Raw genomic sequence first — 24328 nt, 5'->3', positions numbered from 1 at the left:
TTTGTAAGAGGATGGTGAAGCACTCCAGACTGTTCCTTATTCCTTGAATTTTCTTTAAGAATATGAAAAATAAGTTTATTTAAGTTGGTGGTTCCATATTTAGATCACTGCTATCGATTTTTAGACCCCAATTCTTAAAGCTTTGACAGAAATCGTCAAATCATGGTAACTCTGTTCGCCGTTTTCAAAAGGAAAATCTTCCTTTCTACGTGTGACTTTCAGGGAGGCAGGTTGCCCTCTTCCACATTTAGCAATCCCATTGGATTGGACAAGGGAATTTGGCCGGCCAGTAACCACAGACCAAGTAGGTTTCGAAAAGATCATCATGTGCTCCCTGACACTAAAAGCTAACCCCCAAATGGATCTCACACATTAACTGACGTATTCGTTTTAGTATTCGATTTCACTTTTCCTCTATACTCTTTTTTTTTTTTTTATTTTTGGCACATACATAAGATTCCACACTCAACCGGACAGCCGGAGGAACATGAACATCCCCATCTATCAGCTTCCAGCGGTGACCACGCAGTCGGCACGCATGTACCAGCAGACCTATTTGGACAGAAATCGCATGGTCACGGACGTATTTGTGCAGGAGCACGTCTCTCAGAGTTCCTGGTCGATGGCTGCCCCAACACCGGCTGTATTCATTCCGAGCAGTGGAACCTGTCCGATTCTGACCACCCCTGCTCACGCGCCGTGTCAGCCAACGCCTTCGGCACAACCGCCATCTACTCAGGGTTCTAATCCAGCCCAGCAGCACCAGCTGCAAGGTAACTACATGGGTCACATGGCATATGTGGCCATGCCGGGAGTCCAGTACTATGCAGCCAGTTCAGGTGAGTCGTGCAATTTTCATTCAAGTTTTTGGCAATTTTCGAAGAACTTAAGATCATAAGTTGTTGAGACTTTCGCTTATCCATGGTCATTTAAGCTACTTTTATTTCTTTAAAGATAAGATCTTTGTTTTCTTGACAAATTATATAAGATCTAAAATAAGTTAGTAAGCTAAAATAGTTAACTTTTCATTTAACTTTCAATAGAACAAAATTGTACATGGTTCTTATTTGAACCTTCATTTCCAATGCCATTTCATCTGTAAAGAATAAAAAATGCATATCTAAATAAAAAAGAATAAAAATTTTATAATAATTAAACTTAAATGGCCAACATTTAATCAACAAAATTATCTTTATCATCTAATATACTAAAATATAACAAAATCAATCTTGAATCTTGAATAACGAGATTTTTGAGGAACTAGTTCCGATGAACAAAAGGACGCTATGGACTAAGCAGCTTCTTTAAAACTTTGATAATCAGAAGAATACTGTTAATTTATAATATAATTTATGTTAAAATTTATATTTATATTATATATATCATATATTAATAATAATTTATATTATAAAATCCTACACCGACTTATCAATTCTTTTCCTTAGCTTCAATGAACGCCTACGGTCAGGGACAAGTATACTCCGCTAGAGCTTCGGCTACCACTAGTTGCAACATGGGAGGCTTTTATGTGCCGCAATATTATCCCGGATCATGTGGTCCCAATCCACAACCGAAGCAGTTCTGCGCCACCCACACCCAGACTCCGGCGCCTCTAAAACAAGGCTGCGATGTTGGAACCCAAGCGGATTTGGTGATGGAGGAATTGTGCGCCAAGGTCTCAGATCCAGGATCACTGGATAATAGTGAAAAGTCAGTACTGCAATATTTTTTAGTTTTTTTTAATTAATTTCCAATTTCTAGATCCGATGAGTCCAATAGCAGCTCCTTGGACAGTGGTGCTGGGGATGGCTTGCGTCTGGATAACGTGCGACGCAACTCGGAGGTGATGCTGCTCCAGCAGCGCCTCCATGACATCACCAGAATCTCGCTATATGGCAGCGAGATAGCTGAGCGCCTGGCCAATGCCCATCGCAACCGTCCGTGTTTCAAGAAGATCGATACACTCTGCGCCCGCTTGAAGCAGGACCTCCTCCGTCCGGACGGAGTGCTACCCAACATTAATTCTCAGGGAATCGCCTGGGCTGTCAAGGACTTTATATTCGTTTTCACTCGTATTGTGAACGCTTGGGTTATCCTAAAAGGATACGTGTACAATACCCCAGAGGGGTTAAATAAGATAAAAGATGAGTTGCCCAGAGGCTTCATGGCCACCTTCGATTCGTGGCAATGCGGCACTTTGTCGCTGGTGGAGATGATTATCAAGTCGTTTGTGAGCTTGGACGAGCTGCTGCAGAAGCAGAAGAATTGCTTTGCGGGAAAGGATGCTAGTGCCATCAGTCTAAATAGCAGCAACAACTCACTCCGCTGCATCAACGAATGCAACGAAAGTGGCAACTTGTGCCACAAAGCCTTGGGACCGGCTCCCAACGGTCTTTCAGTTTCCCATACCCCAAGCCTGGGTCAGGGATCAACCAATGGCTATAATAATGGATCTCAGAGCAGCAATCAGAGCGGCAATGGCAACGGAAAGTCATTTAGTGAAGTGCAGGAGAATCAGCACCGCAGCGTGTCTTCCACATCGACGGCTCTGTACAAGCCGAAGTGTGGCATTAATCTCAACTATCTTTATACTATGATCGAGGACTCTGAGGAGACCCAGCGCCATGTGGATGCCAATGGCACGTATTTGAAAACTGGAACCTATCAGCCTCTACAAAAGGATGCCAAGCAGCTTGAGATGACACCATCCAAGAACCGGGAGCGTTTCGTGGAGACCCAAACCCAGGGCCAGTGGCAGTGGAACGGTCTGGGAAAGTCCTTGCCAGGCCTGGAAGCCCGTTCATCACCGGCTCGTGGGGAAACCGAGTGCCAGTTCGATGTTCGTTCGTTCATAAACCCATTCAGCATGATAGGCAGGGAGGTCACTCGTCAGTTGTACGAGTTCAGTGATCGGGTCATGGAGCTCCAGCATGTGGAGCGCTTCTTCCAGAAGCAGTTTACTCGCAATTACGTGAGGATAAATTATTTTTATTTCCATAACTAGTATAAGAGAGTGTATTTCAGTACCCGGACTTTTATCATCGCTGCCAGGATGAGTTCATAGACGTTCGTGCCATCATCTTGCAGTGCGAGAGCGCCTCGTACCATCACTTGCACCAGGCCATCCACGATCTGCGCCGCATCATCTTTGTGGGTCGCTGCTACTTGCAGGTATGGATTTGATTTCCCAGCGTCCAGTCTCTCCCACAAAAGAACAAACTACACTTTGGTTTACTTTCCAATACAGCTGTCCTGGAGGACACAGTTTCAACTGCAAGGTATCAGTATGAGTGGGCCGGTGAATGGACTAATGTACTAATCACTGGTCGCATCTGGGCATTAATCTCGTATATTAACTCCATCCATAATACAAATCTAATCGGCACTCGCATGCACTCATATAGCACGTTTTAAATTAACTGAATGTCCTTTTTATCCTTTTAACTGATAATGATTTTTGTTTATATCGCAGATATACACAAATGAAAACCTGCAGCACTACATCGATCTGTACGAGCACTCGGTGAACGAAATGCTATCGAAGCCGCCGCACATGCCCAACCAGTACGACCACATCCTGGGCAAGCCCGGCGAAAAGCTATTCATCTATGAAATCTAGTCGAAGAGGATCGATCGATCTACAGATAGGATATGTAATTAATTACGTTACATTTGTTTCGTGTGTAGTCCTTGGAGTTTTCATCAATAGTTCCCGTTGTCATTGTTGCTACTATCCAAGCGGCTAAGAGTTAGCTTTGCACGTCAAGGCAGTTAGTTAAGTATAAACAAATCCAAAGAATTCTTTTGAAGAAAATTCAACCGGAATCAGGCGATCAACAGTGGCCCCCCAATAGAGATTCTATGTCGTTTAATGTGCGACTCATAAATTGAAAAAGTTATAACTCGAAAAAAGTCGAAAAAGCAATTGAAACAACGGATTATCGTTTTTCAAACAATTCGTCGATCATGTGACTTATAAACAATTCATCTATTTTGTAGTTTATATACCTTAATTTTATAATGTATTGTTACTCTCTAATTACGAGCTCTGACATAAACTAGAATTCCGATTTCAAATCTGTTCAATTAACTGAAAAAAAATTGAAATTTGTCAATCAAATTGTTATTTGTACAACCAAATAAAACCAGAACGATATTGATGATTAAGTCTCAGGTGACTCACAAGTTGGATTCTTCGGGTTAGGAACAAATAAAATATAAAATAATACAAGTTTAAAAACAAAATAAATAAATTCTTGTACAATTGACTTATTTACAAAAAAAGAGTCCAGAGTAGCTTCTGAAAATCGTCCTTTTTTAAATCTAATTTGGCCGAGCAAACTCCTCGGGGTTTATGTCCTGGGCCAGTAGCATGCCGTGGAATATGGTGGAGCTATTGGATGCCAGATCTTGCGGCTTGCCCATCTCGCAAATGCGACCATCCTCCAGCACTACAATCCTATCCATGGCCTGGAGACCCCGCAACCGGTGGGCGATGAAGAGGAGCGTGCAACTCTTGAAGGCATTCCGCAGGGCTTGTTGCATGCTCAGATCCGATTCATCGTCCAGGTTGGAGGTTCCCTCGTCGATGGCCACCACCTTGGCGTTTTTAAGTAGCGCTCTCGCCAGGCATAGAAGTTGCCGCTGCCCTGCGGAGAGGTTGTTGCCACAGGACTCCACTTTGCCATCCAAGCCGCCCAGTTGCTGGACGAGAAGAGTGGCCGCAGCAGAGTTCTTAATGGCATGCCAGATCTCAGAGTCGTAGAAACCATGCCGGGGATCTAGATTCTCTCGAACAGTGCCTTTAAAATGTATATTCTTTTAAATAAAATTCTTTTTTAAATAATTCTTTCCAACTTACCCTCAAAAAGGAATGGCTCCTGGGTGATGACTCCCACCCGCTCTCGAAGAACGCTCAGTGCCAGAGTCTTCAGGTTAACCTCGTCCAGGCGAATCTCACCCTCTGACAGGGGAGCCACCCGCAGTAGGGCAGCCAGGATGGAAGTCTTTCCCGCTCCCGTGCGTCCCACTATGCCGATCCGCTCAAAGGCCTCCGTTTGGAAGGTGATTCCTTTGAGGGCAGGGGACAGGTGCTCCCGGTAGCTCAGTTGAACCTCGCGGAAGCTCAGAACGCCCTGAGTGGGCCAACCGAACGGCGGGTCAGCACTTCCCGAGGAGTTTTGCTCGCCCTCTAGTTGCAGGTACTGATCTATGCGCTCCACTGCCACCAGTTCCTGCTCCGTTTCGGCCACGGCATGAAGGAGATCACCCAGCTGGCCAGTTATGGAGAGAGCATAGGAGATGCATAATCCCACCAAGCCGGGATTGGTGGTGTGTGAAGCTGTGATGGCTGCCAAGAGGCCAGCGCCTCCGACCAAGAGTGTTCCCAGCAACTGAAGACGAAGCGCCAGCCACTGTTGAGCAGCCGATTGGGTCAGTTGGGCCTTGATGCTTTCCTCCAGCTTAACCTGGATAGAGATGTGATTAAATCGTGCTCTCTGGAATCTCTTATCTCAGATACCAACCTGAAAATCACGCTGAAATCTTGGACTGGCTCTCATGCTCCTTATGGTGGTAAGTCCTTGCAGCGTCTCTGTAAAATGTGTGTAAAGTGGTGACATGGCGTTGCTGGACAACCGCTTGATGTCTCTGGAGGCATGCCGATAGCGCTGCTGAAGATTCAGATAGATCGGCACCATGGGAATGATCACCAGACCCAACCAAGGCATGGCATACAAGCTCACGCAGAGGGCTCCTATCAAGCCAGCCAGTTGGGCCAATAATATATTCAGGATGAAGGGCAGGGAGTCGTCTACGGTGTTTGTGTCCGAGGAGAATCTATTCAGGATTCTGCCCACTGAGGTAATGTCGAAGAAGTTGAACTTAGCCTGAGGATTCAAGAAGTTAATGGAAAAGAAAGAAAATAATTAAGAAAAGTACTTACAAACATGACTTTCTTGAGGAGATTCTCGTGCATAAAGATGGCCGCCTTGATCCCAGCGTAGGCGAATAGGAATGCTCTGGCCAAAGTCACCAGGGAGTTGCTCACAGCGATGGCGGCAAAGATGCCCAAATAGAATCCTGTAGTGTGGCCCGATTCTGTTCCATTTTCAAGTCCAGGTCGCATCAAGACATGCTCTAAAGTTGTGTCGTTCTGGTGCGGATCAAGAGTGGTTTGCGTGACCCAGTAGGCCAGCCAGGCATCACTGAGATTCCGGGTCAGTTGCATTAGCAACACAAACAGCAAGACCGTAAAGGCCAATGGAGAAGTCACCGCCCGCCAGTAGCAGGTGAAAACATTCCCAGAGAGATGACCATATTCCCTTGATTCCTCGAGGAGCAGACTGTCCACACTCTTCTTGTCGTCCTGGTTGGCCAACTCCACTGAACTCCGCCGGCTGCGTGGTCCCTGGTCGTCATCCAGCTCCTCGTCCAGGCTGAGGTCGATGCTCTGGGTCATGTATTCGCTTGGCAGCAGTTTGCCATCCTTCATCTGGAGTATTTGGTTGGCGTGGAAGAACAACTGGACGCTTCGGGTGACCACAATCCGGGTCTTATGTTTCAGCAGGCGTAGGATGCAGTACTTGATGATGTGCCTGGCCACATGGGCGTCCAAAGAGGAGAGAACATCGTCCAAAAGGTAAACTGCAAAAAAAATATATTAATATTTTTTCATGAAAGATTTAAGAAATATATACTTACTCTTCTTGTCCTGGTAAACCGCTCGGGCCAAGGCCACTCTAGCCCGCTGGCCACCGGATAATGTTCTTCCGTTCTCTCCCACACCCACGAGATCACCTCCAAGGATCTGCAGATCCTCCTCTAATGCACAGGCATGCAGCACCGTCTTGTACCATTGCTCGTCGAACTGTGATCCCCACACGATATTTTCCCGGATGGTGCCCCTTTGTAGCCACGGGGACTGGGGAACGTAACCAAATCCAGTGGTCAGCTCTTGAACGCACACTTCGCCGTCGGTGCACTGCAGGTTGGCAACTATGGCGGATAGAAAACTGCTCTTGCCTCCTCCGACAGGCCCTTCGATACAGATAAGTTGTCCCGCCTTGATGTCCACATTAATGTCCTTCAGATGGAAGGACATGTGTGATGAATCATCTTCGGTTTCGTGAGTGAAACTAGCGCTCTTCATCTGGAGCACACTGGCCTTGGGAGCATCCAAGGGAGCATCTTCTCCAGCCACCAGTCCGCCACTTCCTCGCATAATAGGATTGTAGTACGAGGAGTAGTCCAGATTGGGGACATCCATTAGCTGTTGCACCCGTTTGATGGACACCCAGGCCTCGATGAGGCCGTTCAAAACCCACGGGAAGGCATTCAAGGGACCGATGAGCATGTAAAGCAACGCCACGCTGGTGTAGGTAGTGGAAGCTATCAGGGGATTGCCCATCAGGACAGAGACTCCAAAGGTGAGCAGGCACATCAGCACCGGAGTCGTGGCCCAAAAGTATACGCACATGGCGTCCAGGTATTTTCTCTTCCCCAGAAACCGCAGCTCCTCCTGGCGAAGTCCGCGGATCTTGGTAATGAAGATATCCTCCCAAGCGTTGATCTTGATCTGCTTGGCTCCCTGCATGGTCTCCGTCGTGGCCGACAGCCTGGCATCCTTGGCGGTCATCAGACCACTGGAATAAATGCCAATCCTCTTGGCCAGCCACCGGTTGATGGGAATCAAGAGGGCTGCGAAGATGACGCCCGCCAGGAAAGCAGCTCCCAGCTGCAGATAGAGCAGGTACAACGTGGTGAACAGCTTGAAAGGAATACTCCAGAAGAAGTGGAAACTAATACATGAGTTTACAATTCTGTCCGTATCCGTGGACATGAGGTTGAGCATGTCCGGCTTTGAGTCTTTGATGACTCTGGCCTCGAGGGCTTTCCGATAAATGGCGTTCACCACTCCCACGCGCATCTTCATGGAGACCATGGCCATGCGCCAATCAAAGTGAGTGGCGCACAGGGCGGAGAGCAGTGTACTGCCAAAGAGACCCAGGGCATAGTAATACACCAGATACGGATCCTGGTGATCCTGCCTTAGAAGTCCGCCAAGGAGCAGGGGTCCCGCGAAGCCACTCAAATCAGCTATTAGTCTCAGAAGTCCAATCAAGTAGAACTCCACGCCGAAGCACCTGTGCAGGGCCTTCCACAAGCTTTGCGACTGGGACAGGGCCAAGTGCAATCTCTCGCTGAGTCGGGTAATGTTCAGTGCCTCAGGCAGATCAAAGAGGTCTTCTATTTTCCGGAGTTTTCCGGCCACTCCCTTGGAGATCAACGGACGAACCCAGTGGAAGAGGAAGCGCGAGCCCAAGTTGGCTTCATCCTGGGCATGTCCCAAGTGCCCCTCATTCAGGTCGAAGTGGAAGTAGGTGTATCTCTGGGATAGCAATGCCTCGTCCTCTCTGCTGGTAGAACTCCTTGGGGCACTTACATAGACAGCACTTCCTTTGGGCACCAATGTCAGGGCGAAGAGCAGATCGCATATCATGGTTACCAGGCTCCAGGGCCACCAGTCAAAGTGCCGGCTCGTTCTCAGCCAGATGCCGTCCAACACGACCACAGTGAGCCAGACCACGTTGATGAGCAGCGATCCCCGATGACTAAGCTCCCCATACTGTCGGGCAGTTAGAAGAAAACCTTCGAAAAAAAGAAAAAGAAAGTAGATGAAACTATGTACTCTGAGCTGGGATTTTCATTTAGATTGAGGCTTGTGAGTAATGCGTGTTTAATGAGGCGTTCCTGGAGCCACAATATCAGATATCAGACAAAAGAAAACCATCTTTTATCGTTCACACTTGGGGGTTTATTTGTTCAGCCAACAAAAGACCATAAATGCTTTTTTAACTTTGTGGGGATTTCCAATGAAAACATGTACAAATGATTTATTATTGACCTGCAATTTGACTTTCCTTGATAGTTTACATCCTCTGCCTTGAAATCCTAATAAAACCCATGCGAAATAATTCTCGGAAGTTCGACAATAAAACCTATTTTTAGACATAAACAAATGGATTTTAATCAGAGGCCCAGTAACCTATTTTGTTAAAGCCTTTCCGAGTATAGTACAGGGTTTGTCGAACTCATAATTACTTAGATTACTTGATAATGGACTAATAGGCTCCTCCTAAGCCAATGAATAAGGTGAAACTTAAGACAACCACATTTTAAACCGGAAAACCACACACTCACCACTGTGCACCACCCACATGATGCACTCGGCACTGGAGACCAGCACATCGACGGCATGCAGTTCGATGCCCTTGGCGTTGAAGGCGAATAGCTTCGCCACCGGCAGGAGGGCCAGGACAACGGCCAGGAATGTCCGGATCGACAGCATTCGGAGCTGGAGTCCATTGCGGGCGACTTGACGCTGCTGATTGCCGAAATTGTAGGCGGATATGGAGGCGAATATGGTGTAGACCGGCAGCTGGAGCAGGGTCTCCTGGAAGCAGGGCAGCAGATCGTTGGTGTCATTGGCAAATGGAGTCAGTCCCGTGGGACAGAACTGTGTCCAGTTCCAGACGAAGCTGCCCCAATCGATCGTCATTTTGATCCAATTTAGCGGGGATTCCTTGTTCGTTCTGCTTTACGAATTTAGCTAATTACTCATCGTTGCACCACTGAAGGAAAGGCGTGCTAATATAGCGCGGGTGGGTGGTCAGGCAGCGATAAAACAAACACACAGCACAACAAATCGTAGCTGATTAAGTTCGTTATAAAATGCAGGCGCCTTATGCTGGCGGGTTAGTTTCCTGTGACTGTCAGCTGATGAAATAGTCGAGGCAGGTGGTTCCCGTTTTCACCTTCTCTTTTATTATTATTTTATTAATTATTATTATTAAAATATATATATTTTTCCTCAATTTTAATACATAATAGACCCATTTAAATCCATTTTTAATAACTTTTTAATAAAAAAACAACTTGATTTCCCCTCCGGAACATCTGTTCCATTCCCTGTGAATGGCATTTGGCTAGAAGAAGCATTTGTTTACATTTTATTTAGCGAATAACTGTAACTTGTTTATAAAATAAAACATGACAACCGGCGTCGAGGGAGAAACCGACGGAGGAGAAGCACAAGGTTCTGTCCAAAAACCGGAGCTACCACCAGAACTAATGGAGATCTTCAAGTCTCTCGCCGAAAATAACAAAATCATTTTCAAGTCCCAGCAAATAGATGATCCGGAACTGCCCATCCTGGAGAAGCAACAAATAGCTCGGGAATCCTTTGAAAAGAATCGCGAGAACTTCCTCATTCGATTCGGTGGTTACCTCAATGTCAGGCAACTCACATCCTTTGAAGATTTGGGAATTAGAGAGCCAATTAAACCGGACGAGAATGTGGAGGAGATGTGTCTACTTTTGGAGGATTTCAGGCGGAAACTGAGCACCCGTTCCGTGTCCATCAAAAACAGAAGATACCAGGCCATGCAACAGCTTCTGGAAAAGGGAGAATACTTCAGTGAGCATGAAATGATGCTGCGGGCGCCAGATCTCTACCAGGAATTGGTCGGCCAGTACCTCACAGAGGCGGAGAAGAAGGCCAGGGACAGCTACGATGTGAAGAACACGAGTTTCTCGGGGATACTCATGAACTCCTTGGAGAAGCAGCAAAGGGATGAGCTGTTGGAGGGTTCGAAACAAGAGGAAATTGAAGAGGAGTTACCAGAGGCCACCGCTCCCACGCCGTCTGCTGTGGACTTCGAAGTACCCGCCGCCTGTCAGAAGCAGTGGGGTGGTTTCGATGACGAACCCATTGCTTGTTCCACGAGTAAAAACTCCACAGCTGTAAATGCCTCCAGAATAGCAAAGATCTCCACCCCCGAGTACTACAATCCTGGCGAGAGAGCACTGCTGCGCAATGAGTTCCTAAGCATGATGAAGGAACGGTTTCTCAGCGGCGAGGACAAGGACTTTGATTACACAGCCGTGGACGACAATGCCCAGCTGGATGATCTGAAGCAGATCGAACAAGATGAGGAGGATGCCTACTTTGAGGACAGTGACGATGAGGAGGAACTGGACGAGCGGGCAGATGAAAAGGAGGATGCATCCAGCGAGGATGAGCTGGACATCTATATGAGGCACCTCAGCAAACATCATAGCCTCCAGAACTAGTTCTTAATAGAAGACTATTATAAATAGTAGTTTTAATTATTTTTTAAATAGTTTAGATATCCGAGAAGTTGGATAATTAAAATTTACGATCCACCCGAAATATTACAAGTCATTTGCTGCTTTAGTCTTTAATCTTAATCCTATTCTTAGACAGTAACTAATTGTCGAACTTAGATGCTATGAATACGTGCACTTGATAAAAGTTGGAGTTAAAAATGCAGTTACCTCGGCCTGCCACGACCACGTGGAAAGCCGCGTCCCCTGCCCCGCAGGACCTTGCTGTTCGGTGGAGGGCTCTTGGGCCGCAGAAGCTCAATCCGACTGGTGCAACCCGTGGCTGGAGCCTCAGCGAAATACGTTTGATACAATTCCGAATTGAAATTGGAGTTGGTCAGTTCCGGACCGACGGTTAGCCAACCAGGACGAATGCTGGAATCTCTACCAAATAGATGGAGGCGTCGTCGACCCAGACAGAAGTGTTCGATTATGTGAAAGATTTCAATGGGCTTCTCAAAGCTGCCGAACTCCTCCTCCTCCGATATGATCAAATCGATGTCCACGTTGGCATGAATGAAGTCTCCATCGGTGGAGCGTCTTACCGTTCCCTTGATACCCATCAGGCAGTGCTCCTTTGTGCGTTGGAAGACGGCCTTGGGTTCCAGCTGTTTGGAGTGCCCCGGCTTGTTGATGTTTGTGCGTATCCAGCAGATGTCTTCGCACCGCCGGAATCCCCACTTTTTTAAGCAGTTACGGCCCATGTCCAGTCCCTCCGACGAACCGCACCACAGGAATACAAACGAGCGATGGGCGGCAATCTCACCCACATCCAAATCTGAAATATATAGAAGGATTAATTAAATTCATAGAGAATACTGCACAGTACTTACTCAGAATATCATCCCAGTTCCAGAAGACTCTTGGTGCTCCTCCCACAGTGGCTACTGAAGGAGCTGCCCTGGCGTACTCCTCCAAAGGCGGTTCAATCAAGATCACGTCGAACTTGGTCCCCAAAGTCTTCACGTCCAGAGTTTTGAGATCCGTCTTCAGATACATGGGAGCCGAGGCAGTGTCCTGGATGAGTTTGTCCTTCAACTTGATGAGCTCCCTCAGCTTGGGATACTCCTCAAAGCGATCCGCTAGACCCACATCGCGAATGAAGTTCTGGGGCCTTTGTCCCGTGTCCACGAAGTGCTGGCAGTAATCATTGTGCGGATTGGAGGACTGGGTGCCCTTCAGAAATGTGGACGAGTCCCTGTAAATTATTTCGCTGTGCGTTTTCTTCGACGAGGAAGAGCCGGCGTCATCGTCGTCCCTCTGTCCACTGGAGTTCAGTTGGCGACTGTTGTTTGTGTCCTCGGCGTTGCCCAGCACCTTCTTTAGCTCATCCACGCTGGACAAACCCAACTAAAAATACACATTATTTAAACAGAATTTTTTAATTGTTTTGTGGAAACTCACAGTCTGGGCCAAAAGCAGGCGTCGCTTCCGAGAACGCTCCTGGGAGCTCTTCAGCACATCACTCATGATTAGAGGACTTTCTTACTAATATTTAGCTTATTACTAACTATTTTACTATGTTTCTTCAATCTAAATATAAAAGAAAACGCCACGAAAGAAACACAAACAGCGAAAAGTAAAACCAAAAGATATTCGATAGTTATGTCACTCTAGCTGGTTTCTGGCTGCCCAAGCCAATGTATCAATCCGTAAATTAATCGATTTCTCTGATTTAAATTGGGTATAAAATCTAAAGTTAAGATGCTGTTTTAATTACTCGCTACAATAAAGATTTATTTAAACTAAACACCTGTGGATTTCCATTTGTTTAATCTTTTGTTTATTAGTTTCAGCATCACTGCTAGAGATGGTAAATATTGAGCAGCTGGCTATCAGTGCCGGCATACACAGCACGGACAGTGTTGAAAACACTCAAGTTAAGGTTGGTAAACGTGTAAATGCGCCGGCCGCAGGAAATATTTTAGATTAAACATTTTTTCCCAATTTTTCGTTTATATTAGCGAAATTGTTAACTAAAACGCCTGCAACATGAGGCTGCTACACAAGACGCTGCTCAGCGTTATGCTGGCGGTGCTGGTCTTCGCCATTTACGCGGCCGCCCAGGCAAAACCCAAGGTTCGTTGGTGGCCACGTCACTTTTTTGGGAACGATTCTGGAGCTCCCGGAATGTTTGCCGGTTGTGTACTAAACCCCATTGTTTTTCCTTTTAGACGGGCTTATCGCTGTCGGAGAAAGTACAAAACCTGGTGGAAATGAACATGAAGAAGCCCCTGCTACGCTTTAACGGACCCAAATTCCGGGAGTACGTGAAAAATGCCCCAAGGAACTACTCTATGGTGGTGATGTTGACGGCGCTGGCGCCATCGAGACAGTGTCAGATTTGCCGACACGCCCATGACGAGTTCCAAATTGTGGCCAACTCGTACCGCTTCTCCTCGATCTACTCCAACAAGCTCTTCTTTGCCATGGTGGATTTCGACGAGGGCTCCGAGGTATTCCAGCTGCTGCGTCTGAACACTGCCCCCGTCTTCATGCACTTCCCGGCCAAGGGAAAGCCCAAGGGTGCTGATACCATGGACATCCACCGTGTCGGCTTTGCCGCGGATTCCATTGCGAAATTCGTTGCCGAACGCACCGACATCACAATCCGTATTTTCCGTCCACCCAACTACTCCGGAACTGTGGCCATGATCACGCTGGTGGCTCTGGTCGGTAGCTTCTTGTACATTCGGCGTAACAACCTGGAGTTCCTGTACAACAAGAACCTGTGGGGAGCCATCGCAGTATTCTTTTGCTTCGCCATGATCTCAGGACAGATGTGGAATCACATCCGCGGACCGCCACTGGTGCACAAGTCCCAAAACGGTGGGGTGGCCTACATCCATGGATCCTCGCAGGGACAGCTGGTGGTGGAGACCTACATTGTCATGTTCCTGAGTAAGTAATCCATAATATAAATAGAAATGAAGAAAAGTATTAATTTTTAAATCTAATTTTCCTTTCCAGATGCCATGATTGTTTTGGGAATGATTCTGTTAATCGAATCGGGAACACCAAAGAGCCATAACAAAAACAGAATAATGGCCATGACAGGCTTGGTTCTCCTTACTGTATTCTTCTCCTTCCTGCTGTCCGTTTTTCGATCCAAGGCGCAGGGCTATCCTTATAGGTAAGATCCTACTAAAATATAAATTAAATAACAGATATTAACTATAGTTTCCCCTCCTTACAGTTTCTTGTTTAAATAGAATCGACTGCAGCCCTGATCCAGTTCAAGTTCCCAAAAAACCAACGTATCGTTTTGTAGTTAAAAATCCACAGCGAGCACACATTTTTTTGTGCGTGTAAAACTTCTCTTTAATAAATTCCACTACTAAATTATTTGTATAAAAATGCTTAAATGCTTTTGTGTCCAGTCTCCTAATGAATCAGAGCAGGAACGGAATGATGGCCCGTCTATTTTTGGGATAATCTCGGAATGTCTCCTGGTACCAGCGGTGGGTTAGCAGAGCATTAATGGTTTGGTTGCTAGCCACCCACAGGAAGATGAGTCGCCAAATGCGCACCGGCATGAAGAGATCAGCGATGCAGAAGTACATTACAATCTCGAGTGACATATGCGGTGATGATATGACATTGAAGAGTCCACCCTTGGGCACCAGATGCTTCTCGGTCTTCACCCGACCGGTGCGTGGATCTGTTCGCAGATTAACGAGTATCATGTTGCTGGAGTACTGCTGCTGCCAGGCCAGGCCAAAGACGATGAGGTAGAGTATTTGCTGGCCCGTCAGGTTGTCGATGGTGAACTCGATGGGCTGGGAGCCGCGCACAAAGCCGGCGGTGTTCGATATCAATGCGATAACGGTGCCAAAGTAGTGGGCATAACCAACTGCATAGTGGGATAGGTTAATCTTACTCTGCTTCGAGAAGATCTGCACAAAGTTCGTCTCATAGAAACGCCGGGTGCACTGCAGAGTCAGCATAATAGTGCCCACCAGAGCGGTGGTGGAGTCAGTCTCTACTTTTCGGTGACTCCGGCCGCCGGCTACAAAGTCCAGAAACCGCATGACATACTCAGGTGCCTCCTTTCCCGACTGGATGGTCGATGTAATGATGTAGAAGGCCAGCCAGCTCCAGACCACGGCGAAGATGTAAAAGTGCCTGAACCATGACTTGGGCACCTCCAGGTGGGCTATCAACGGATCCAGTTCACCCTTGAAGCTGTGCTTGCCATAACGGAACGCCTGACGTATGCCATTGGGGAGATAGCGCTCCACAAAGGTCATCAATCCTCCGAAGAAGGCGATCGTGGCGATGAAAGTGCCGAAAATTAGTTGGAGTATGTTAACCTTGTATCGGTCGATCAGGGTTTCTAGATCGAGACCAAGACCGCCTCCAACGTTGGCGTGCGCCATTGCGAAATCTTCTGAGCGGTGTTGCGCGGAAGAACTGTAAAAACTTTCTCCTGCACAAGTGTTTAATTATCAACCGGCCAAAATTGCGAGTGCAAGGAAAGCTTGTCGCGGTGAATGTCGATAAATGGGAGAAATCGATAACAAAAGTGGCGGGGTTTTTCAAATTTTATGCTTTTGATATTAGACCAAAGATTAGTTTCGTTTTAAAAGAAAAAATAGTTAATCCACTAATAACTCTATAATCATACTAGTCTAATTTAAATACCAATATCAAGGAATCAAATCCATCCAACTTCCTTACAAATTAATATCCTTTTAATCAATTTTTCCCATTATAAAAAAACGATATTTTATTTTCTTGCCCTCAATCATGAACAGCAAAAGTAAATTGGCTACAGTTTCGTTTTTAGCGTATAAATGGATTATTTCGATATGGCTTGTCTAGTTCGGCAGGTGTGAGTATTATTTATGCAGTGGCGTTCTATTCCTCCTTGATATTGTTTCTTGATATTATAGACTCCAATCCCGCTTTTTTTTAGCAGTAAAGGACTCGCGGGGATGTTTGTCAAATATCCACTCCGTTCCGGCCCAGAGTGCCGCCCTTGTACGGAGGGGGCTTGGGCCGGGCATAAATGCTGGAGTCCAACTGGTAGAAGCTATTGTTGGGGCTGAAAATTAAATAAGAATTTGTTATTTTTAGTGAAATAATTTGGTAAAAAGCTCAACAAACCTTTGTGATCGAATGCTTGTGTTGTCCAGAAGAAAGTTAGGATCCTTGAGGCTCTTCAGGGTGGTAATGGGCTGTGTGGGTTTGCTGTCCGAGCACTGAACCATCTGCACAGTGGAGGACATGGGGTACTCCGAGTTCAAAGAGCTGTAAGTTTATATTTATTAAAAATTGATATGAAACGCTTTCAGGATTATTATTTAGATAGGTAGATCTTTGGAAAAGTCACCTCTCAGATCCATCATCCGAACTAGAATCACTGGGCACGCTGGGCGTACAGGACTCTTCGCAGATGTGGAAAATGTTGGCAAAGAAAAACTCAGAATGCGGATCGGAACTGAAGAGCGTATAAGAAACACAAGATATCAAATTTTAAATAATGAGAAAATTAATAATATTAAATTATATATTCGTCTGTCGACAAAAACTCACTACTTCTCGTGCTGGAAGCACAAAACAGCGGACAACATTCCAACCAAAACTGCAAAAATCATGCCCGGAATGGCGAAGGAAAAGGCGAACTCATCAATATAATTGCGAACTGGTACATCCTCCCGGGCAATGCCCATCCATCGGTCCTGGTGACGATGCTCCTCCGTCGCCTGCTGTTCGCCCTGCTTGCCGCTATGGTAGAGGATCTCCGTGGGCGACTCCACACCCACCATCCGGAAGGCACACCAGTCCAGCTTAAAGCCCACGTTCTCGAAAATCTTCTGGACGGAGGTGCGTTTGTAATTGCATGTTGGCAGCTTGTAAAGAGGACGAACTTCCTCCTGGAGCTCCATAAGGCGAGGGGAGAACTTGGCAAAGCTGCCCACATGAACGATTACTCTGGAATCATACATGGCAGGACATTAATTATATTTATTTCATGGATATATTCGTATCTTACCCCTCCCGTTGCTGGGGACGCAGTGGTAGACGTCCTCCCATGTTCACAGCCGATTCCATGAAGACCACACTAAGATCCTCCTTACTATTCGGCCACAGATCCTTACGGAATATATTGCGCAGATTCTCGACCCGCCCCGGATCCATCAGATGCACCCAGTTGAGGTTGTCGATCTTCATTTGGACTATATTGGGCGTGGGGAACTTGTTGACCACAAAAAGCTGGATGACCACGCGACGGGTTTCGTAATTCTGACGATTCAGAGCGATCACATCGAGGTTGACGTCCTTGCCCGCTGTGGACTCCGGCGGAGTGCCGTAAAGAAATCCGGCATGGTATTCATGGCTATACATGTACCGCATCCAGCTGGGGAGATCGGGGTAACCCTTCAAGGATGGCCTGTAGCGAAACTGCTCGCTGATGACCTGGTGGGTCCAATTGAAGAGCTGCGGCTCCACCTTGTAGGTGAAGAGTTCCCCCACATTGGCCTGTAGTTTCAATCCCACTGCTCCTCTGGACAAGAACACAGCCAACGTGGACAGTAAAAGGCTTAAAAACTGCATTTCGATTCTAATTTTCTGCCAGCGATTCACGAGCACATTTTAATTGACTATAAACAAAGTGTTATTCCGAAAGCAACTGACGAAAAATTCCGATGGTGTGTATCTAATTGGGAGACGTGCTCCCCAATATTTATATTATTTTTTATTTAAGGAGAGCGCCTGCGCATTTCAAATTTTGGAGCCAAATCATGTGTGTCCAAGGTCAGTTTTGGCGCCAACAGTTTAAAGAGTTTAAAAAAATATCCATTTTCTAATAGAATCAGAAAACTTTTTAATAGCCATTTTCTAATCGAATCAGAAAGAAACTTCATTTAAACTTAAAAAAGGATACTTCTAACATTTCTATTTCTTCTTAGATATTATAGTTAAAAAATACTCATCAATGATAATTGATAATAGATTTTTTATTCACACTGCTTATAAAAAATTAAATATTCCCTTAAAGTAAATACTTATTCTTAGCGAAAACAAAATAATTTTTGAATTTAAATTTGAAATAAATAGTGTTACCGTAGCCTAGGCACTGCCAGCCATGACGTTTGTAGTGTTAGGCAACGTTAAAACTCTAAGCGACCCCTTATCAGCTGGCTAAAAAAATTGTCTAAAATTCTGAGAAACAAGTACGTGGCGTGCCTGCTATTTATCTCGCACAAACTGTGAAAGTAATGTCTGTCAGGTAGCAGAAGCACCTGTTCAATTAACCTGACAACCGAATCCGCCGGACAATGTTTGCCTGCCTGCTCCAGATCTGTTTCCATCTTCTCTCTACACTAGCAGTTGCGGCTTTGTTGGTCAGTTTACAAAAATAATCAAAACACTTCATAAATCATAATCTTTGATGATATTTATTTACCAGGTGATAGCCGTACTGCTGTATAAAACGAAGCCCTACCCCAACATTCAGAGGCACAAGGATGAGGACACCTTCCTGGACCCCCAAACCATCCAAACAATCGCCTTTCCCAGCTTAGATGATCCACCAACTTTGGAGCTCAGTGTCATTGTACCTGCCTACAATGAGGAAAAGCGATGTAAGTCCCATTTACCGAAGAAGTTTTCCCGTATTTCACCTGCACTCCCACCTTAATGAGTCTATGAGTAATCGTCACATGACGGATTCGTCACTTTGCAGTGCCTGCTATGCTGGACGAGTGCCTGGCCTTCCTGGAGAAGAAATCTGCCGGAAATCCCAACTTTACCTACGAAGTGATTGTCGTCAGCGATGGTAGCCAGGATAGCACCGTTGCCGTAGCCTTGGGATACACCAAGAAGCACGGAGCGGAGAAGGTGCGGGTGCTGGAGCTAATCGAAAACCGAGGAAAGGGTGGAGCTGTTCGAATGGGTGTGCTAAGTGCCCGGGGTCGGCACTTGCTTTTCGCCGATGCCGATGGTGCCACCAAGTTTCCCGACTTCGATAAACTGGAAGAGGCGCTAAAAACACTAGCGTCAGAGTGGCGGGAAGATGGTATTGCCATTGGATCGCGGGCTCATCTGGAAAACGATGCCATTGCCACGAGGAGTTTTTTCAGGTGAGACGTCGTTAAAATTATATCTGGAATGGTTAAATATTAGTTGCTTTCAGAACCATTTTGATGCACGGCTTCCACCTGCTGGTCTGGCTCTTTGCCGTGCGCTCCATCCGGGACACCCAGTGCGGCTTCAAGCTATTTACCCGCTCCACGGCCCGTAAACTATTCACTAGCCTCCATGTGGAGCGCTGGGCCTTCGATGTGGAGCTGCTCTTCCTGGCTGAGCGCCTTAAAGTGCCCATGACAGAAGTGGCTGTTCGCTGGACGGAAATCGATGGTTCCAAGTTGACTCCGTTCTGGTCCTGGCTCCAAATGGGCGTTGATTTATTTATGATCTGGCTGAGATATCTGATTGGCGCCTGGCGGATAGCTTGCATCCAAAAGAAAGAGAATTGAGGATCTTTCAATTCCAACCTAGCATTTTTCCTTTATGAACTTGTAACTCTATTTTTTGTAGACCTTATAATTTTAAAAAACTTCTGACTAGTTAAGGATACAGTATTTTTTCAAAATAAACGAATATGCCTTTGAAAAATACCAGCCATGCAGAGTGGGGGGGATTTTTTTCACTCACACTTTGGTCACACTAAAGCTAAGTTGCGGCGGCGCGTTCGGTTGCCGTTTAATTCGTAATCACTGAATATTAGCCAAAAATTATAAAACCAGTTCCGCACAAATCGGTGGCCGCTCTGCATCGGCTGAACAAATAGTTCAAGTTCCAGATACCGTGCCGGAAATTAGCAAAAGTGCAAGTGCAGCGTCAGAGCAATTCCAGGAACTAGCCTGTTGCTGCCCATACGCGCGGGTGTTTTTTTTTCTTCGTCGTGTCAGCTGTGGTGCCTGCGATTTTGTTTATAAAGTTTTTTATTCGCAGGCCCCATCAAGCCGGTCGGTCGGTTGGTCGTTTCTTAATTTCTTAAATGCCGCGACGGCAAACGAAAGTAATTTGTGTGTTGTTGTTGTGCCTCCCCCCCACCCCAACCAAAAATTCTCCAATTGAGATTTGTTGTTAGTGTTTGTTATTGTCCACTATTGTTGTTCTTGTTGTTGTTTTTGTTGTGTTTGTTATGCTGTCCGGTCATTGCTTCAAATTGCTCAATCAACGCCACTACTACTTGTGGTAAGTAAAAAAAAAAAAATAAACTGGCACAGTTATCAATTATATTTTATTTTATTTATTTTTTTTTTTTGTTATTTTCCTCTATCCATTTCTCTTTCTGGCTATCGAATTTCGCCTTTTGTTCTGCCTCGCTTATCAGCAGTTTTGTTGTGCCTTGCAAGCTGCGCTTTCAACTAACGGGGCTCCAATGCTGATAAGAATGACAAAGGAGAACACTGATAACGTAGAATACTGATCGCCATTCAATGCCAGTAATCCTCCAATAAAGGTACACCTCATTTTTCCAATTAGAACTAAAATTCTTGCAAAGATCGCACATCTGCACTTCTTCTTTCAGAAAGCTAGACAAAAAAGCGCGACAATAAACAAAAAAAAATTCGAAAAATTAAATGGCAAAGAAGAATACAAACTAAGCGTGGCGAAATTCAAAGTCAAAAACGAGTTGCCAGGCCACGCCCGCAATATAAACGTCCATACGTGTGCATTATATATATATATCACACTATATAGTCTCTGTATAAGTATGTGCATAAAATCCAGCTCCAGGTCTCCCAGCTCTCCAGCTCACCAGCTCCATGGGCCAGCTCCAGCTCGCTCCTCCAAAAAAGATTTATGTACACATTGCGCCTTCTGCCTTTTGCCATCCTTTTTTCCATTTTGTGCCCTCGCCACGGTCCGTGTTTATTTTATTACTTATGGCCATGCGCGGATGGTTCTGTACACTGAGAGAAATTTTATACAATTTTTATTAAATAATTATCTTAAGAGTTGAAAATAATTAATTTTGTATTTAAGAAAAAAGTTTAAAAAATACAACTTATATACACTGGGAATAATATTATACAATTTTTATTAAATATTTATTATGCTAAGAATTTCAAATAATTTACCTTGTATTTAAGAAAAAATTTTAAAACAAAGTTTAAAAGTTAAATATTTTTAATACCAACTAAGATTTCTTTAATTTCTTGCAGTGTCTTTCCATTATTTTCTCTTTTCTTCTGTTCTCTGGCGACCCTGGTTGATTAAAGTGAGGGGGTGGGGTGGGGCCAAGGAGCAGGAGCGGAGTAGATCGCATTTGTCGCTATTCTTTTGTTTATTTCCACAGTGGAGCCAGACGCTCCTGTCTTGTTCTCTCAAAAGGATCAGGAGCGGACTTTAAAACAGAAAGGGGACATTTAAAAGCTTAGAAATATTTTATTACAAAATAATAGTTATTGTTATTTTAAAAAATATATATAAATAATTTTTAAACATAACCCTTAATTTTTCTATCTGCACTCCGCTCCTGGTACTCTTTAGTGGCTCTTGTTAGCCTTTGTTGAAGTGCGATAATTCCAGAGATCGTCTCGAGTCTCGAGTCTGGATATTCCGCTTCAATGAGCCACCACTTCTCGCCTTTGGGGGTTAATCCTTTAATCCGCAGTCCACTTCGGACTTCAAGGTCAGCCGGAGCGATCACTGCTCATGGGCATAAGTGACTCCTGTCTAGTCGGATGCTAATTAATTGTCCGTTTAATCGCTCGATTTGTTGCCTGACTTGTCTGTCTTCCAGTCTCCCTATAATCTCTATACCAGTATAGTAGTAGTTCTCTTACTTCTAGCTATTTTTTGATTGATGTCAGCCGTAACGCCCACAGCAATTAGTCAGCCAGGTAACTCCCAATATCCGACGCGGTCAATGGCTCCAGGGGCGGATTGAAAGATTCGCACGCCCACCTCCACGCCCACGCTTATGCCCTCTCCTCCCAAAAGGTAATTTATGGCCTTGTCTTCGCCGAGTGTTGTAACCAATTTTTTGTCTAATTTTAACCCATTGAGTGGCCATGTGACATTATTGGCCATCTGCGAAATCAATTCTGCCAACTATTTATACTTTTGGCCTTGGATATTTTTAGTTAATTAGGTTGTTATGAATTTTTATAAATAAAAAATATATTTCTAGGGTTAATAAAATGTATTTTTACCTCTTAATATTTACATAAATTTATGGATAACTAATAATTTTGTTATTGTCTTTTTTTAGAGACTATTTCTGGTCAGAATGATGGGCACTAAGCAGCGGAACTCTCACGTCAATGGCAGCCTCAAGTCATCCTCCTCGCTCCGATCTAGCTCCAAATCTTTCCAGGCCAAAATGGACAAGATGTCGGAGCGATTGTACGATATTGTCAAGAGTGGCTCGATGGTGAAAAGGGCCCAGAACAAGAAGCGCTTCACGCCAGTTAATTACAAACATCGTTGGTTCGAACTGACCAAGCGAACCCTCTGCTACTTCGACGTGGAGAACGTGGAGGTGAGTGATTCACACACGGAGGCATTAACAGGTTTCGTTTTAGCCAAAAAATCATAAAATATAACGACCTGAATTCGGGTAATCGGATGGAAATATAAAATAAAAATTAAACAAAAAAATAGAAAACAAATAGATCATAAGAGTGGTATTATAGCAGTATAGTAGTAGGAATAGTAGTAGTAATAGTAGTATAGTATATTATTCTGTTATATTATTATTATAAGATCTATGTATTACATCCTATACAGTCATCTGAAAATATGTTGTAATTAGTAATTAGTTTAGTTTTCAGATCATATATAGTTAAGAGCTCATTCCTGAACTCAGATAATCTAAGCCCAATATATTAAATCCTATACTCTTTTTTCCAAAGGATATCATTAGAGAGGAGTAGTACTTATTATACTAATACTAGTGCTTTATATTATATTATAGTCTTATATTATAATATTCTATAATTATATAATATACTATAATATTCTTATCATTTATTTCCCTTATTGTAATCTGAAAGTATATTGTAATTATTTTAGTTCTCAGATCCCATTTAATGAAGAACTTTCAATCTTCTTTTTCCAAAGATATCATTAGAGCAGAGTAATATTATATTGAATGGTAGATTATAGTATTATTATTATAGCATTATATTATAATTTTCTTATACTATATTCTAGAATCTGAAAATTTATTGACATTATTTTACTCTTCCGATATCATTTAGTAGAGATATCTTTCCTGATATCAGATAATTCCTATTTAAATCCCTACTACTCCTTTTTCCAAAGGATCATTAGAGAGGAGTAATACTACTACTAATATTGGTCTACTAATATAATAGTGATATATATTATATAATATATTAACATTTTCTTATAATATATTCTATAATCTAAAAATATATTACAAAAATTTTAGATGTCAGATCTCATTTAATTAAGAGCTATTTCCTGATATCAGATAATGAAAACCCCATTTATTAAAACCCCTAGGCTCCTCTTTCCAAAGGATATCATTAGAGAGGAGTTAGCCAGTTGCCCGGCTGACAATGACACTTTTTCAGATTCGATAGACTGGGAACTGCCAGCTGGGAACTGGTAACTGAGAATCAAGGATCTAGAGTCTGGAGTCTGGGGGAAAGGATGTATTGAGAGAGGGCTGTTTCATTATTCATGTTCAAGTGGGCGTCTCATCTTGTCGTCATGGTTTCGTCATTTATTGCGTCGTTATGACGGCACCTACAACCGTCCCTCAATTTGGAGGGATAGCAGTGGGGGTTTGGGGAAAAAAAGGTCCTTTCGGAAAATGTACTCTGCATCTGCAACCGGCTGCTTTCGTTTCAAAACAAATGTCGCTTTCGTGCGACAGCCTGCCGCCCGGCTGGGAAGAAAAGTCTCCAAGGAGTGCTCCTTCGGCAACATCCGTTCCAGTCTCCACTGGAACTAACCACTGTGGCCAGGGTGGATGGAATATATATTCCGGCCGGCATTATTCCGAAGCCAAAGCCGAAGCTGAAAACCGAAAAAAAAAACCCACCCTCGGCATCGTCCTGTGTAGACTTACTGTCCTATCCCGTTATGCCCTTCCAATTGGAAAGCGGAGTTTCCCTTGAATTTCCCTTCGCACATCCTGGATGAA

At 44.6% G+C, this 24328-nt stretch overlaps 9 protein-coding genes across 11 annotated transcripts in view; 5 read left to right on the top strand and 4 right to left on the bottom strand.

Annotated features, from left to right (window-relative positions):
- Positions 1–195: 195 nt before the first annotated feature.
- Positions 196–4167, top strand: LOC6498077 (protein mitoshell). Its single transcript, XM_014906478.3, has 6 exons — positions 196–304; positions 457–839; positions 1446–1710; positions 1762–2971; positions 3025–3171; positions 3473–4167. The coding sequence occupies exons 2-6, from the start codon at positions 488–490 to the stop codon at positions 3617–3619; spliced, it is 2121 nt and encodes a 706-aa protein (XP_014761964.1). The 5' UTR covers positions 196–304; positions 457–487; the 3' UTR covers positions 3620–4167.
- On the bottom strand, positions 4157–9616 carry LOC6497455 (ATP-binding cassette sub-family C member 10). The gene is made up of 6 exons (XM_001962002.4): positions 9202–9616; positions 6703–8649; positions 5945–6645; positions 5526–5888; positions 4862–5468; positions 4157–4802 (listed from the first exon to the last, which is right to left on the bottom strand). Exons 1-6 carry the CDS (start codon positions 9557–9559, stop codon positions 4324–4326), a joined length of 4455 nt encoding a protein of 1484 aa, XP_001962038.1. The 5' UTR covers positions 9560–9616; the 3' UTR covers positions 4157–4323.
- A 397-nt stretch (positions 9617–10013) lies between these two features.
- On the top strand, positions 10014–11230 carry LOC6498078 (coiled-coil domain-containing protein 97). Its single transcript, XM_001962003.4, has one exon. The coding sequence runs from the start codon at positions 10051–10053 to the stop codon at positions 11131–11133; it is 1083 nt and encodes a 360-aa protein (XP_001962039.1). The 5' UTR covers positions 10014–10050; the 3' UTR covers positions 11134–11230.
- A 15-nt stretch (positions 11231–11245) lies between these two features.
- On the bottom strand, positions 11246–12816 carry LOC6497454 (N6-adenosine-methyltransferase non-catalytic subunit). Its single transcript, XM_001962004.4, has 3 exons — positions 12592–12816; positions 12021–12537; positions 11246–11965 (listed from the first exon to the last, which is right to left on the bottom strand). Exons 1-3 carry the CDS (start codon positions 12655–12657, stop codon positions 11355–11357), a joined length of 1194 nt encoding a protein of 397 aa, XP_001962040.1. The 5' UTR covers positions 12658–12816; the 3' UTR covers positions 11246–11354.
- Positions 12817–12990: 174 nt separating this feature from the next.
- LOC6498079 (tumor suppressor candidate 3) lies at positions 12991–14532 on the top strand. The gene is made up of 5 exons (XM_014906479.3): positions 12991–13072; positions 13152–13266; positions 13362–14088; positions 14158–14320; positions 14384–14532. Exons 2-5 carry the CDS (start codon positions 13180–13182, stop codon positions 14397–14399), a joined length of 993 nt encoding a protein of 330 aa, XP_014761965.1. The 5' UTR covers positions 12991–13072; positions 13152–13179; the 3' UTR covers positions 14400–14532.
- LOC6497453 (polyprenol reductase) lies at positions 14451–15648 on the bottom strand. Its single transcript, XM_001962006.4, has one exon. It carries the CDS (start codon positions 15564–15566, stop codon positions 14580–14582), a length of 987 nt encoding a protein of 328 aa, XP_001962042.1. The 5' UTR covers positions 15567–15648; the 3' UTR covers positions 14451–14579.
- A 240-nt stretch (positions 15649–15888) lies between these two features.
- Positions 15889–17871, bottom strand: LOC6497452 (epsilon-sarcoglycan). 2 transcript variants are annotated; one of them, XM_001962007.4, is made up of 5 exons: positions 17186–17870; positions 16726–17124; positions 16523–16630; positions 16297–16440; positions 15890–16234 (listed from the first exon to the last, which is right to left on the bottom strand). In XM_001962007.4, exons 1-5 carry the CDS (start codon positions 17746–17748, stop codon positions 16132–16134), a joined length of 1317 nt encoding a protein of 438 aa, XP_001962043.3. In that variant the 5' UTR covers positions 17749–17870; the 3' UTR covers positions 15890–16131. The 2 variants fall into 2 exon arrangements, with proteins under 2 accessions (XP_032307326.1, XP_001962043.3); XM_032451435.2 differs by lacking the exon at positions 16523–16630 and having other exon boundaries at positions 15889–16234; positions 17186–17871.
- A 412-nt stretch (positions 17872–18283) lies between these two features.
- On the top strand, positions 18284–19827 carry LOC6498080 (dolichyl-phosphate beta-glucosyltransferase). The gene is made up of 4 exons (XM_001962008.4): positions 18284–18539; positions 18605–18779; positions 18881–19277; positions 19331–19827. The coding sequence occupies exons 1-4, from the start codon at positions 18474–18476 to the stop codon at positions 19671–19673; spliced, it is 981 nt and encodes a 326-aa protein (XP_001962044.1). The 5' UTR covers positions 18284–18473; the 3' UTR covers positions 19674–19827.
- Positions 19828–20258: 431 nt separating this feature from the next.
- Positions 20259–24328, top strand: part of LOC6498081 (tyrosine-protein kinase Btk29A) — a 40416-nt gene continuing 36346 nt past the window's right edge. The window contains exons 1-2 of one of the 2 annotated variants that reach the window (XM_001962009.4): positions 20259–20397; positions 22424–22693. In XM_001962009.4, the coding sequence (XP_001962045.1) occupies positions 22442–22693 (252 nt within the window). In that variant the 5' untranslated portion in view covers positions 20259–20397; positions 22424–22441. Of the gene's footprint in view, positions 20398–20552; positions 20666–22423; positions 22694–24328 lie in introns of those variants that run through there. The other variant, XM_014906483.3, reaches the window with a different exon arrangement.

Source organism: Drosophila ananassae, chromosome 3R (genome assembly GCF_017639315.1).
Source record: "Drosophila ananassae strain 14024-0371.13 chromosome 3R, ASM1763931v2, whole genome shotgun sequence".
NCBI lineage: Eukaryota > Metazoa > Arthropoda > Insecta > Diptera > Drosophilidae > Drosophila > Drosophila ananassae.
The sequence above is the reverse complement of the archived record's forward strand: the minus strand, read 5'-3'. Positions and strand labels throughout refer to the sequence as shown.